This window comes from Miscanthus floridulus, chromosome 13 (genome assembly GCF_019320115.1).
Source record: "Miscanthus floridulus cultivar M001 chromosome 13, ASM1932011v1, whole genome shotgun sequence".
NCBI lineage: Eukaryota > Viridiplantae > Streptophyta > Magnoliopsida > Poales > Poaceae > Miscanthus > Miscanthus floridulus.
This window is the reverse complement of record NC_089592.1, coordinates 74528475-74543290: the sequence shown is the minus strand read 5'-3', so window position 1 is coordinate 74543290 and position 14816 is coordinate 74528475. Positions and strand designations below refer to the sequence as shown.

Here is a 14816-nt window from a genome sequence, read left to right as displayed (position 1 = left end):
CGGCGTGATGAAGGAAACAGATTCCTTATGCTGCTGCCAGATCTCAAACCTTGATAGACAACATTGAGGAGATGAAATGGCAGGATTCTCTTTGTCTACCCTTCAAAAGATGCTGCCTCATACCCTCTCTCTATAAATAGGTCTCGGCAGAGACTTGAATCATCAGGCAAAAATTTTAGCTTCTCATTTCTTCCACCTCATTTCAATACGCAAAAAGTTTTCAGCCAGAGACTACAGATCGATATGGCTTGCCATCTTAGGTCGATAAGCTTGCCGTCTAGGCCTCAGTCCAGCGAAGCTGCAGTGCAACCAGAGTTGTGTATTCTAGAGGCAATCATCTCCTCACCATCCACATGTATCGTCACGATGTGTGACGGTTTGAGGAGGCTTGGAGACATCTACGACAGTGTTGAGGAAATGACTCACTTGCCAAGCAACCAAATTTGCTCTACCCAGCAAAGGAAAATGCTGGATGGAGAAATTGAGTCTTCTCTCCAGCTGCTGGATCTCTGCAACACCATGCAAGAGATCTTTGTTGAGTTGAAGGCCATTATCCAAGAGCTGCAAGTGGCTCTAAGAAAAGGAGATGGTGCCACCGTTCAAGCCAAGATCCAGTCTTACAGCCGCTTGGTGAAGAAGGCTAAACAGTCTTTCAAGAAGTCAAGCAAGAAGGCCACTTCTGACAAGACAGATTGTGCAATGATCAGGCTACTGACCAAGGCCAGGGAGATCGCCATCTCTCTACTTGAGTCCACGGTGCAGCTCCTGTCAAAGCAAATTGAAGTGCCCAAGAAGTCACTTGTCTCGAAGGCATTTTCCAAGAGAAAAGCAGTTGTTTGCGAGGAGGACCAATTACAGGCGTTAGAGTGCAGCATTGGAGATCTCGAGAGCGGAGCAGGACACCTGTTCAGGATATTGGTCCAGAGCAGGGTTTCTCTCCTAAACATCCTTAGCTCATAGATACTCCTTGTTGCTTTTGACATCCTGTGATTGGCATCCGTGTTTTTGAGGATTAGCTAATCTTGATGCAGTTTTCTACTATGCATAGAGTACAAATGTACAGAAATTTTCGGAAAGGAAAAAAGACACAGTTTTTATCCAATTCATTTTTGTTGATGTGATTTTGTGCATTCAGTATGGATTGCTTTGTTTTCAGATCCTTATTTTGTGGATCTTGCCCAGCGTGCAAGAAGCATGCCAGATCACAGCCACAATGGTTAAGCTGAGATAGCAGAATAAATTAGTCATCTAGATGTGCTATACTGCCCAACTCTGAATAAATTGAGCCACGCCGCCGCCGGACGCCCACCGGACAGTCGGACATGACGGTCCAACTCTGAATGAAGGGATTTTCGGAAATTTACGGGGTGTTTGGTTCCACGGACTAAATTTTAGTCCATGTCGTTCGGATGTTAATTAGAAAGACTAAATATGAGTTAATTATAAAATTAATTACGTTGATGGAGACTAATTTATGAGACGAATTTATTAAACCTAATTAACCCATCATTAGCACATATTTACTGTAGCACCGCCTTGTCAAATCATGGACTAATTAGGCTTAAAAAATTCGTCTCGTAAATTAGTCGCAATCTGTATAATTAGTTATTTTTTTAGTCAATATTTAATACTCCATGTATGTGTCCAAATATCCGATGGGACATTAACTAAAATTCGGTCTAAGGAACCAAACATGCCCTTAGTAGGGCTTCCACGTTCAAAGCAGGAGTAGACATGACTATATATGGCCATCGGGCCGGCCCGCCACGCCCCGGCCCGGGCACGGGCCAGGCACGGCCCGCAACTTCTCGGGCCGGCACGGCACGTCGTGCCTGCGGGCCATGCCAGCACGGGCCTCGTGCCTGGCATTCGGCCCAAGCACGGGCCTGCAGGCTGATTTTTGGGTCATGCCAGCCCGACCAGCCCGGCGAAAATATCGGGCCGTGCCAGCCCACAGCCCGTAATTCTATAAACATACCAGCAAATTCAGCTCTAACTTCAGTTTTCAAATTTAGAATCAAATTTCACAGAAAACATAAAGGATAAGAGATCACAGATTCACAATCACAAGTTCACAACTAGACCGAATTCAAAGATAACAATTAACAACTAGACCATTGACCAGTGACCAGTCACAACTCACAAGTATGAAGTATCTTAACATATTTACAACTCACAATCACAAAATAACAATGCACAAACAAGACTTAAAAAGATAATTGAGCTGTGTGCAATGCTGCCTCATTAAAAACCTTTCTGGGTAAAACTCACCCTTGTGAGAAACCTTAGAAAGAAAGAAAAAAAGAGTGCAGCACAGCTCTTATAATGATAAGTTCAAAGTTCAGATACAAATGTCACTCTCAGTTTTATCTCAACTCTCATCTCTTATCTCTCCTCTCAATCTCAAGTTCTCAACTCACTCTCATCTCTCATCTTTCAACTCTCTCAAAACAGAGAACGCTAAGTACCAGCAGAAGTAGATGCAGAAGTCACTGATGTACCAGCTGAAGGAGCCCCAGATGCACTCTAAATTTCTTCATCAAGATATTGATGCTCGAAGTAGCTTGCCAACTCTTGGTTGTCTGTTGAATGCTGCAGTCTTCGTTCTCCCAACTCCCAATCCTTGATGTAAGCAAGCATCTCCACATGTTCTGGCAACAAGCGTCGACGCCGCTCTTCAAGTATCCTTTCTGTCAAGCTGAAGCATGATTCTGAAGACACAGTAGACACTGAAACAGACATTATATCTTTTGCCATTATAGATAAAATAGGAAATGTTAGTTTGTGGTCACGCCACCAGAGAAACAAATCAAAGTCATTTTCATATGCAGTGACATTGTCACTGTCCAGGTAAGCTGTGAGCTCACAATCAACAGATGCAGCAGATAAAGTTGGGGTAGGGGATGGACCAATAACACCAGAGGCTCCAGGGCCTCCAAATATTCTTTCCCAAGCCTGTTTTCTCTTACCAGTTTGGCCTGCAGGATGTGCAGCCCTTCTATTCTTAGCTGCACCAAACTTGTTGTCATACTTGGCAAACAACTTATAAAGTTTAGTTTTAACAGAAGCATAATATGAACTGTAATCAACACCAAGGTTTTCTTTTAGAATTACCAGGACATTAAACAGACCTCTCATCTTAGCTCTTCGATCAAGAATGAAAGCAAATGAATACAACAGAGGTATATTTTCTCAGTATTTAAGAAATTTTAGTTTCATCGGATACACAATAGCTATCAGATTTTGATCCTTTTCACTTTCATGCAAATGCGCAGAAATCTCAAGCAGATGATGCAAAACAAGAGGGCTAGTTGGATAGTACACAACAGAAAGAACAACAGTTGATTCATAAAATACTTTCAGGAATTCCAATACCTTTGCAGCTATATGGCAATGCCTTGGAGTTAACAATTCAGCCCCAAAATTAGCATTAATGAACACAGAAAAAACTTCCTTATATGACAGCAGATGTTTAGCATAAGGTATGTAGCATTCCATCTAACATCCATATTCAAACCAAACTTTCTAAGTCTTAAACCTTGAGCATTGCAGTAGTTCTTAAACATGGCAATTCTATGATTAGAAGAATTCAAGAAGTTAATAGCAGTTCTAAAATCTTCTATGTAAGGTTTGAACCTCTTTAAATCAGATTTAACAATCAAATTTATGATATGACAAGCACAACGTTGATGAACAAGGTGATAAGTTCTTTTATTAGGATCAGAAGGTGTAGGGGCTGGATCAGAACCCAAGTATCCTACAAACAAAGGTGTCAAAGTTTCCATTGCTTTTGCATTAGAAGAAGTATTATCTAGAGTAACAGAAAAGATCTTGTCAATCAAACCAAATTCCTCAATCACAGAACTAATTTTTTCAGCAATGTTCTGACCAGTATGCTTCACCTCAATCAATCTCAACTCAATTACCTTTTTCTGTAGCTCCTAGTCAGCACTCACAAAATGAGCAACTACACTGATGTAGTCCTCCTTAGCATTACCAAACCAAATGTCAGATGTCAAACCAACAGATGAAGCACCACGCAAAATATGATTCTTAAGCATATTACGACGTTCAGTGAATAACTTACTTAGGTCTCTAGTGGTGGCCTGCCAGGAGACCCTAGTAAAAATAGGGTTATGAGCATGTTGAATGTACTCCTCCCATGCATCAGTGTCACCAATACCTAAAGGAAGATCAAGCCTAGCAATCAAGCGACACAGCTCCTGTCTAGCTACATCAGGTTTATAGTCCCAGTTACGCAAACCATCAGGATTAAGTGCAAGCCTAGACTGAACAGCAGCACATCGATTAGTTTTTTCCATACATGATTTCTAGTGCCTCTTCAAGTGCCTAGTTCCAGAAACAGATCTAGCAGACAAAGTAGCCTTACACATTTTGCAAACAGCTTTAGTGCAAATTCTACTGCCGTTCACATCCTCATAGATCTCATCAAAGTCAGCCCAGACAGGAGATTTGCGCTTACCAACTCTGGTTGCATTACCAGAAACAGATGGAGCAGAGCTGCTGGTGTTGGAGCCAGTCCCAACCGTCATCGCCCCTTCACCACCGCCGCCGTCTAGATCGATTGAAGCCTGGCTGGCTTTGAGATCGACACCGAACAAGGCAGCTGCGTCCTCTCGGAGGTCGTCGTCGTCCTCACCCTCGGGGGCCATGCCTGGTAGGACGACATCGTCATCCGCCATGGCAGTGACCGCTCTGGCCTCGTTCCTCGACGATGTGGGTGGCCGCCGAGCTCGCTCTACGCCGTAGCTAGAAGAGAAAGCATCGGCTACCGACCTGCAGATCAAGAAACACATCAGATGACAGAATCAGATCAAGAAAGAAGATGCTAGGGTTAGAGTTTACCTGCGCAACCGTAGTCCGGTGCCGGAGAAGACGACGACCCCCGCAGAGAAGACGACAGACCGTTAGCAAGGACGGCGAGCGGCGGAGGAGGGATGACACTGACAGGAACACGAACTCACATATCACCAAGAGGGGAAGGGAGAGGGGGAGAGGAAGGAGATCAGGAAGGAGAAGGGAAAGGCTGGTCGGCGGCGGAAGGCAGATCAAGGTCACCGGAGTCGATGAGGTCGGACGCCGAGGAGACGACGGCGCGACGAAGGCGAGGCGAAGACGAGAGCGGTGTGGGCGCTGCGCGGCGGGTGGAGTCGAATGGATTAGCCGATTAGGGTTAGGTGAGGAGAGGGGGCGGCCGGTGGCTGTGGCGTGTCCCTTATATATGAAGGGAGGGGCTGAGTGTGGGCTGATGATGGGCCAAAATGGTCGTTGGGCTGGCGGTGGCGGGTAGCCGTTGGGGGGGGGGCTGGCTGCCTCGGGCCGCTGTCGGGCCTCCCTCCATTTCTCGTGCCGGGCCGTGCCGGGCCACGGGCTTGGGGGTCAGCCCAAGCACGGCCTGAGCAGCGGGCCGGGCCAGCCCGGGCCCGAGTTTCATCGGGCCGTGCCGGGTTCGTGTCGGGCTTTTTTTTTTGTGCTTCGTGTCATGCTGTCGTGCCTCGTGCTGCATGGCCAAGTATAGACATGACGAGGGCACTCCTAACCCAGATGATTGATGCGGTACGGTAAAAGAAGAGAGAAAAAAATGATTTTTAAGACCGGAAATGTTTTTTTAAGGCTAGTGCTAGCGAAGGTTTTATTATAATTTCATTGCATTTGTAAGCTGTCACGTAAGTGTTTTTTATGATTTGGTAACTTTTTTAAAAAAAGAGAGAGAAGAATGAAACTCTCTTGGCACCATTACTAATTCTTTTATGAGTCATGGAATTAAATATATATGAAACTATAGAATGAAACTTGCCATTGAGAATGAGTGTTTTATCTACGTTTGATTAGGTCTACTTAAAAAAAAGATTGGGCTCCAAGCCAAAAAAAAACCCGCTATTTTTTCTGGCTTGATCTGACCTAGTGTTTGATCGGGTCTACTTCAAAAGTTTGGAACATGTATAATTTTTCTTACAGGGACAAATCCTGCTTTTATAAAGTAAATAAACAAAGTTCACAAGACGCGCAATACACATGGTGGAGAACCCAGCTAACTATACATCATCAACAGGCAAACACAACTAGAAGTATGAAACTCCAAAAGAGCAACACAGCTTCAAGCTTTCGCCATGCTGTTTTTCGTGTTGCGGGCTAGAGGCCGCGGTCCCAAACACGCCCTTAGAGAAGTCCCTCCACCTTTAGATCCTTAGTTTCCTTCGAGAAGTCCTCCAATCATTTCCTCATAGTCTTGATCTTGTCTTCTACTCCCTCCGTCCTTAAATAACTGTCGTTTTTTTGTTTTCGTACCGTAAGTTTGACTAGATTTGTAGAAAATGCATGCAATATTTGTATCTTTAAATAATTTTATTATGAAAATAGATTCAACGATCTATCTAATGATATTAATTTTGTACCATAAATATTAATATTTTTTATATTTAGTCAAAGTTGTTTCTCGGGAAGCGAAAACGATAGTTATTTAGGGAAGGGGAGAGTATATATCAGGCATCGTCCTCATTCAAGAGAATTCGCCACTCTACAGGAAGGTAAAAATTTTGTGAAAAATCTCATTAGATGTCTTCGAAAACTTCTTTTCAATACTCATTTTGTTCCAAATATTCAGGTCCCCAAATAATGATAGAGAGCAAAAGGAGTTTAATATGATAATCATCACAGCTCGGACAGATCTAGTGATAAGAAAAAATGGCTGCGGCTGCCAGCTTCTCAGCTGTAGCACTGAACTGTCACAGCTGCAGCCGCAGCCGCTTTAAGCCGAGCGAACAAGAGCCTTGTTCAAATTTTGGGTCGCGATTAGTAAAAGTAGCACGATCTGTCATGGGTTTTATGTGTCTAGCCCGATTTTGTATGCACTACCTTTTTATCTGATCTGAACCCGACTTAACCCAGTGTTTGATCAGGTCTACTTCAAACATTCAAATGTTTGGATCATGATTAGTAATAGTACCACGGTCTATTTTAGGGGGTTCTATGAAAACTATCAGATCACATCACAAGTTCATCTATACCTCAATAGAGACGATTACTCTAAAATCTCAAAATCTCTTCGGGCACGTTTGGTTAGGTAGTTGAAAGGAGGAAATGGGAGTCTGAATGTAGGAGTTTAGAAATCTTCTATTTTGATTTATGGGATGGGAGTTTTAGTTGAAAGGGGAATAGAAGTTTAGAGGATTAGTTTTCTACTAATAATTCGGGAGGGAAGGCAATTGGGTCGAAATTATGTTTTTTTTAGTGAAAGATGAATACATGATCACCTTCTATCTTGACTTGTCACTAATTTCTCACTTCAAAACTCACACATCAAATTAGGGATTTCCTATTCGACCTCCCTTTTATATTTCCCTCTATGAACCAAACAAGAAACTAAGATTAAGGTCCTGTTCGCTGGTCTGAAACTTGGCTGAAACTGGCTGGTTGTGTGAGAGAGAAACACTGTTTAGCTGGTTTGGTGAACAGTGAAATGTGAGGGGATCAGCCGGCTGGTCTGGACGATCCAGACCAGCGAACGGCCCCTAAAATTCAAATTCTCGTTAATTCCTTCTATCAACCCCTACTACTAATTTCTGTGACTCTTTCCCTATAGTTGCCAAACACATCAATAGAGCAACTCCAACAGAAGCACAAATTAGTTAGTTAAAGTGTAAAAGCTCGCACCAAGATCTATACCTTCTCCTGTGCAACTCCTTGGTAGATTTTTAGGGCCGCTGGTGGGGGTTTTAGGGAGAACAAATTATAGGAGCGATAAGAGAGAGAGAGAGAGAGTTGTTGGAGGGAGCTTTTACACATTAACTCACTAATCTATGGTATCTCTTCAAGTTGCTCCAATGATACATTTGGCAACTATACCGAGAAGAGGCATGTAAATTAGTGGTGGGAGTTGATGGAGCGAATTAATATGAGAATTTAAAAGTATCAATTCCTTGTTTGGTTTATGGAGGAAAATAAAAAAAAAGTTGAATAGGGAATTCATATATCACCTACTCGGTGTGTGAGTTTTATGTGAGAAATCTCTCACAAAAAGCATAATTTCCACCTAATAACCTCCCTTGCCGAATTATTAGTGGGAGTTAGCTCTCTAGACTTCATTTCCTCCAAACTTCCATTTATCCTTAACTACCTAATCAAACATGTCTTAAGAGCCTGTTTTGATCACATGAATTGAAACCAACATCTAGACAGTGCTTTCGATTTTATTACTAAATTACTTTTCAATTCCTTAAACAGGACCTAAGAGAATTTGAGATTTTAGAGCAGTCATCTCTTCGAGGTATGAATGAACTCGTGATGTGATCGGATTGTTTTCATACTACACCCTAAGGTCTTTGGATGTATTCGGATTCGTATCAATCCACGTCTGTTGGGATGGGATTACAGTGTAAGTAAATTTCACTCCAATACACCATAACACATGTGAATCCGGCGACATCAAACAAGGTCTAAAAGAGACTGTGTTACTGTTACCAACCGTGGCCCAAATATTTGAAAGTAGACAAATATCCAGTCGAGTCAGGTACTCAGGTTTGGGGGACATCTAATTATTTGCCACTCTTACGGAGGCCGCCTCTCTGATTGCTAACTTTGTGGTGGCAACTACAAAAATGTCCCAAAAAATAGTAACTCGTCTAATATTTTGCCATTTTTGCTGACGTGGCATGCCAGATCAGCCAGCCAGCTTGGGAACGGGCCGTTGACGCTCGAAGACCGAAGGCAAAAGACCATTCTGCCCCCGCCGTGTATTGCTTAACAAGCGCCGTCTCCTCCCATCTGTTCAGTCCACTCGCTATTTTCCCGTCCCTCCCCTTTCATTCCCCATGGCGGCGCGAGCTCAAGGCGGGCAGGCGGGAGCTCAACGGCGGCGCCAAGTCGTAGGACGGCATGACGCCTGCAAGGTTAGATCTACTTCCTTCTTCTACCTACGCGCGACATCTGTGAATGGGGGGATTCCTTATGCTAGGGTTTTCTAATTTTTGTGTGTTGATGTAGGATTCGGATGTAGAGCAAACCATTAGCCACGATGGTGTTGTCTCCGTGCCCCCCGTGGTATGTTTCATTGTTATGGCATGTATGTGAGGGGATCCCGTATGTGAGGGATGTCCTAACTCCCAATTTGTTTGTTTTGCTTGTCACTATCAGGATTGATCCTAGCAATGCTTTTTATAATCCATGTTAGCGTTGATAAATACACTTTGGTTAACGACTATGGAGTGGTTGACCTAGATGCTCAAGAACATGACCTATGGTTTGACAGTAGCAATGTGTACACGCTGAATGGCTTTGTAGATGATATGGCCAGCAAGATCATTTGGGGCAACTGCTTATTTGTGACATTGACAGTGGAACAGAGTGAAAGGTTACTAGCCATGATCAGTTTGAGGAGATGATAATGTCTAGGATGGATGAGAAGGTAATGCATGTTAGCTGTGATGTTGTTGAGAAAGATGCAGTTGGTCTGAATGATGTTGTTAGCAGAGCAAACAAAGGTGGGTCTTCTACTACTGCTACCCAATCTGGTGTGACAAATGCAGGACATGAATGCAGAAGGCTTAGGTGACACTTGTAGTACTCCTAAAGAAGGTAGAGCTAAAGAAAATGTGGTTGATTGGAACACATTGACTATATTGGCTGATGAGAACTGTGATGGTGAAGCTAATGCTGTGGTAGATGAGGATCAAATCTATGAGGCTTTTGGATTCAAGGCAGCAGATGAGGCTCCTGCATATGAGGTTCCTATTCCTAACATACCTGCTGATGTGGAGGATGAAATGAATGAGGCAACAATCCCTGTTAATGATGACCTAGGAGATGAGCCAATGTTTGGTTGGGATAGAGACAACCCTGACATGAGTGTTGGGGCACTGTATCCTTGCATGGATGATTTTAGGATGGCAATTAGGCAGCATACTATTGTGAATGAGTTTCAATTGGGGACAGAGAAGTCTGACAAGGAGAGGTTTAGGGGCTACTGCAGTTCCAAGGGCTGCCCATGGAAAATTAGAGCTAGGACACAGAAGGATGGCAGTGTCAGGGCACCAATACTAACACTTTTTTGTCCTTTTGATGTAACCTTATTTCTAATATTTGCATGTTGTATATGAATTTATCTTAACTATTTCTGACATTTCTTCATGTATGTGCAGATCCAAATCAATAAGGGTACCCACAAGTGTCCTTCAAAGAGTAGAGTTCTTGGGAGGATGGCATCCCAGAAGTGGATTGCTGAGAGGGCTATACCACTATTCAAGGATAATCCTGAGATGGGTCCTAAAGTCGTGAAGGAAGAGTTAGAGAAGAAGTACAACATAAAGATTCCATATCAGACTGTATTTTATGGGAGACAGAGGGTTGCAGATAAATTATTTGGTAAGTGGGATGATTGTTTTGATTATTTGTTTAGATTCAAGGCTGAGATTGAGCTTAGGTCTCCTAGTAGTGTAGTTGAGATAGATACAGTTACTATGGAAGGCAAGGTACACTTCAGTAGATTTTTTTGTGCCTTCAAAGCAAGTATAGATGGATTTAGAGATGGCTGCAGACCATATATTAGTGTAGATTCAACTGCTCTCAATGATGAGTGGAATGGCCACATGTCTGTAGCCAATGCAATAGATGGCCACAATTGGTTGTACCCAATTGCTTTTGGCTTCTTTGATTCAGAGACCAAGGATAATTGGACTTGGTTCATGGAACGGTTAGGGAAAGCTTTAGGGCCAATGAACCACTTGGCTATATGCACTGATGCCTACAAAGGGCTAGAAGCAGCTGTGAAAAAGGTTTTCCCTGGAGTAGAGCAGAGAGAGTGTTTCAGGCATCTCATGGAAAATATGAAGAAAAGGTTTACATGAAATGCCTATGCTAAGTACATATGGCCAGCAGCAAGGGCATGCACAGTAGAGAAGTTCAATAAATTGATGGACAAAGTTATTGAAGCCTATCTAGGAGTTGTTCCATGGTTGAAGGAACATCACAGTTTACTGTGGGCTAGGAGTGGATTTAAGGAAGAGATCAAGTGTGACTTCATAAATAATAATTTGGCTGAATCTTGGAATGCATGGATCCAAGCACATAAAGATCTACCATTAGACATTCTAGCTGATGCTATCAGGCACAAGACAATGGTACTTTTTGAGAAGAGAAGAAAGATATCCAAGGCCCTAAAAGGATTCATACTACCAGTAATAATTCATCAGCTAAATGCAGCCTCAAAGGGACTGAACCATCTGAAGGCAACTAAGGGTGGACCCAACCAAGCAGAGGTGATAGTCATGTACAATGATGAAGTTGTCAAGAGGCATGTTGTCTACCTGGACCAACATGAGTGTACATGCAGAGAGTGGCAAGCCCTGTCCCCATGCACTGGCAGTCATAATAGCTGAAAGGCAGCCAAATATAGAGCAATATGTGGATGTGGCCTACTCAGTGCACAAGTTTCAAGCAGCATATGCAGAAATGATTCCTGTCATCACTGATAAGAGCCAATGGCCGGTAGTTGAGAAGGGATTCAAGCTTCTTCCACCAATTGGGAAGAAAAGAGGACTTAGGAGGCAAAGGAAGAAGAGGGTTAAGAGATGCCTGGAGAGAAGTGGTAAAGCCACAAGGTAGGTTACTTGCAAGGGCTGTGGTGAATTAGGCCATAGAAGGACAAGTTGGAGGTGCCCACTAAGTGGCACCATCACCAAGGACTCCAAGAACAAGGGCAGCAGTAGCAAGGGAAAGAGAGGCAGAGGAAGCAGCAGCAGCAAGGTAAAATCTGAACCTAAATTGTGACTCAGGAACTTGCCATCTCGACAATAGCTCACTAAACCACTTTCAAATGCAGGAGGTTGAACTTGGAAGCTCCACAACCCCTTGAAATGATCATTCCAGAGGCTGAATCTCTGTCAAACCCTGCACCAGCCAAGAAGATGACCCCTAGGAGGAAGCAGCTAGCCACAAAGGTGAAGAATTCTTCTGCCAAGGGAAACTGATGAAGCAATGAATCCTTGTGATCCATATTTTGGGAACTTTGTTATGTCATTAAAAGGTGCATGAACAACTTGTTATGATATTGTAAGTTGAATGGACAACTTGTAATGTATTGCCTTATAGGCCTGAACTGAAAGTGCATCTAGCCCTTTTGTGGGTTTTGGATGATTGAATGACAACGTGATTAAAGGACTAACCTGTTTGCTAAGTGTGAACAGGTAATAGGTTATCTCATAGGTACTTAATGAAAGCCAAAATGATGTATTGTTGTATAAACAATCTAGTTCAAGCACAAGACAACAATGCAAATGGAAATCATGTGAAGGCTTATTTCTTGTGGGATTTCCATGTACTATGTGAAAGCAAGCTCATGATTATTAGTTAATGAGACATAAGGGATTGCATATGGAATGGTCTCATATTTGAAGCTTGCTAAATTTAAATGAAAAAGATAACAATACATATGAATGGATGATTCAACACAAGATGTGACTTGATGGCTTGAGATGGTGAAGATAGCAAGGAAAGGCTTCGAGGTACTAAGCAAGGGTGAAGGACAAGCGATGGCTTGGCGGCCGAAGAACCTAGCTAGGGTGAAGAAGAAAGTACTTGCATTTAGTTGAGGTACTAATCAAGCTAAGATGGTCATATTTATGTGAAGGATAAAATCTATAATGAAGTATTTGATGGAAGTGACTTGATACATCTGGGATTATTCAAACTTGATGAATGGAATCAAGTCACATGCTCAAGATGGCTATGCTCAAGTGAAAAGATCAACATCAACATGTTAGCACCCTTACTTGATGAAGATTGGAAAGGACGGCATCAATTCAAAAGAACAACTCAAGTGGTACAAATTCATATTTCCATTTATCTTGAGTTTAATAGGTATGCCGTACTATAAAGAGGGATGCACCATGTTGATAGATAATGTTTCATAAGTGCTCAAGCCAACCCATGTGAGTTTTGAGTATTTGAGCGACAAAAGTGCTAACTGATCACTTGCTGGTCTGGCAATACCGGACGTGTCCGGTATTCATACCGGACGTGTCCGGTATTTGTCCAGCAGCTGTAAACCTGTTGTTCTCGGGTTGGTTCGTCGGGAGTTCCGACGCAGGTCGGGAGTTCCGACGGTCGGGAGTCCCGGCATGGGTCGGGAGTTCCGACGTGTCGTACTTCAACTGACTTGGAGGGTTCACTGTCCTGGTCATACCGGACGTGTCCGGTATTCATACCGGACGTGTTCGGTATGGATGACCAGAGGCCAACGGCTAGTTTTCAAAAGCCGTGAGAGTCGGGAGTTCCGACGTAAGTCGGGAGTTCCGACGCTCGGGAGTTCCGACATGTGTCGGGAGTTCCGACACCTCACTAACTTTAACTCAGTTACATGTTTTTCAAAATTACTGAGGGTCGGGGGTTCTGACTTGAGTCGGGAGTTCCGACGGTCGGAAGTCCCGGCATTCTTCGGGAGTTCCGACACCTCACAACTTCACTGTAACTTAGTTACCGTTGACGCAGTGTGAGTCGTACCGGACGTGTCCGGTATGCATACCGGACATGTCCGGTATTGCAACGGCTATAAAACGGCTAGTTTTTCAAGGGGGCTATAAATACCCCCAAGCCTCCACCTTTGGAAGTTGCTGATTCTGCTGTGATAGACACACGTTTTTGAGCCTTGCCAACTCTCCTAAACCCTCTCTTAGTGAGTGTGTGATCCAAATTGCAAAATCAATTTGTGGGTTGAGAAAGAATTTGAAAAAGAGAGCAAGCCACCACTTGAGCACTTGTGCATATTGTCAATCTCGTGATTCGCATTTATTACTCTTGGACTCTTCGGTCCTAGATGGCTAGGCGTTACCGGAGAGCAACCGAGAGATTGTGGTTGCTTCGGAAAGTTTGTAACGGTCGATTCCGCTGCCTCGGAATCATTTAGTGGAAGGAGGAAAAGGAGTTGGAAAAGACTCCGGCTAGAGTGACCTTCGTGGTACCCTCTAGGGCTGACCTTCACTGGGTCGCCCGCAGCCCCCTCAACGGAGAGTAGGACTCGAACGAGTCCGAACTTCGGTAAAACAAATATCGTGTGTTAATTTGCATTTCATTTGATATTTGTGTTGCTCTAGCTATACTGCAGGTTCTCTGTGTATATTATCATCTCCATTAGGTGCCTGTAGTTTGGTTTGAAGATAGAAATCAAAAGGAGCAAGTTCAGGGCTGATCTGCAGAAATCGTGTATACCGGACACGTCCGGTATTCATACCGGACACGTCCGGTATTTCCTGCCTGCACTGAAAATATTTATTCTCTGTTCTAACTTGGTGTTGCAGGGTTGTAGCTTCTATATATATTCTTTATACCTTGTTTACTTTGTGGCTAACTTGTGAGGGGTGGTAGTACTCTTGATTTAGAGTTTCCATTTTGGAAACTCCCCTTTCTAATTGTTTCCGCATTTAAAAGTGTTAATTTTCAAAAACGCCTATTCACCCCCCTCTAGGCGGCATCCTAGGTCCTTTCAATTGGTATCGGAGTAAGGTTCTCACCTAAAGCTTCACCGCCGTGAGAAAAGGATGTCGACGCCTATCGAGTTGGAGCCGGTGCTTCTCCAAAATGATGGTTCAAACTTTCTACCTTGGTCAATTAATGTACTCAATGCTTTTAGAGATATTAGTCCTCTTGTTGAGCATATTGTGGATGCAAGCATACCTCTTCCTATAGTTGATTGGAGCAACTACAAAAATTTGTCTAAAGAGGAAGAGATATGCGTGCAACTCAATGCTCAAGCTATTAATGTCATTTTGAGTACATTAAGTGTAGAGGTTCAAGATGAGGCAATA

The 14816-nt window shown here is 43.3% G+C and overlaps 2 protein-coding genes across 2 annotated transcripts; both read left to right on the top strand.

The window, feature by feature from the left end:
• Positions 1 to 243: 243 nt before the first annotated feature.
• LOC136502232 (uncharacterized) lies at positions 244 to 1011 on the top strand. Its single transcript, XM_066497694.1, has one exon. It carries the CDS (start codon positions 244 to 246, stop codon positions 958 to 960), a length of 717 nt encoding a protein of 238 aa, XP_066353791.1. The 3' UTR covers positions 961 to 1011.
• Positions 1012 to 9412: 8401 nt separating this feature from the next.
• On the top strand, positions 9413 to 10862 carry LOC136500037 (uncharacterized). Its single transcript, XM_066495476.1, has 3 exons — positions 9413 to 9424; positions 9546 to 10040; positions 10158 to 10862. Exons 1-3 carry the CDS (start codon positions 9413 to 9415, stop codon positions 10860 to 10862), a joined length of 1212 nt encoding a protein of 403 aa, XP_066351573.1.
• The last annotated feature ends 3954 nt before the right edge of the window (positions 10863 to 14816 follow it).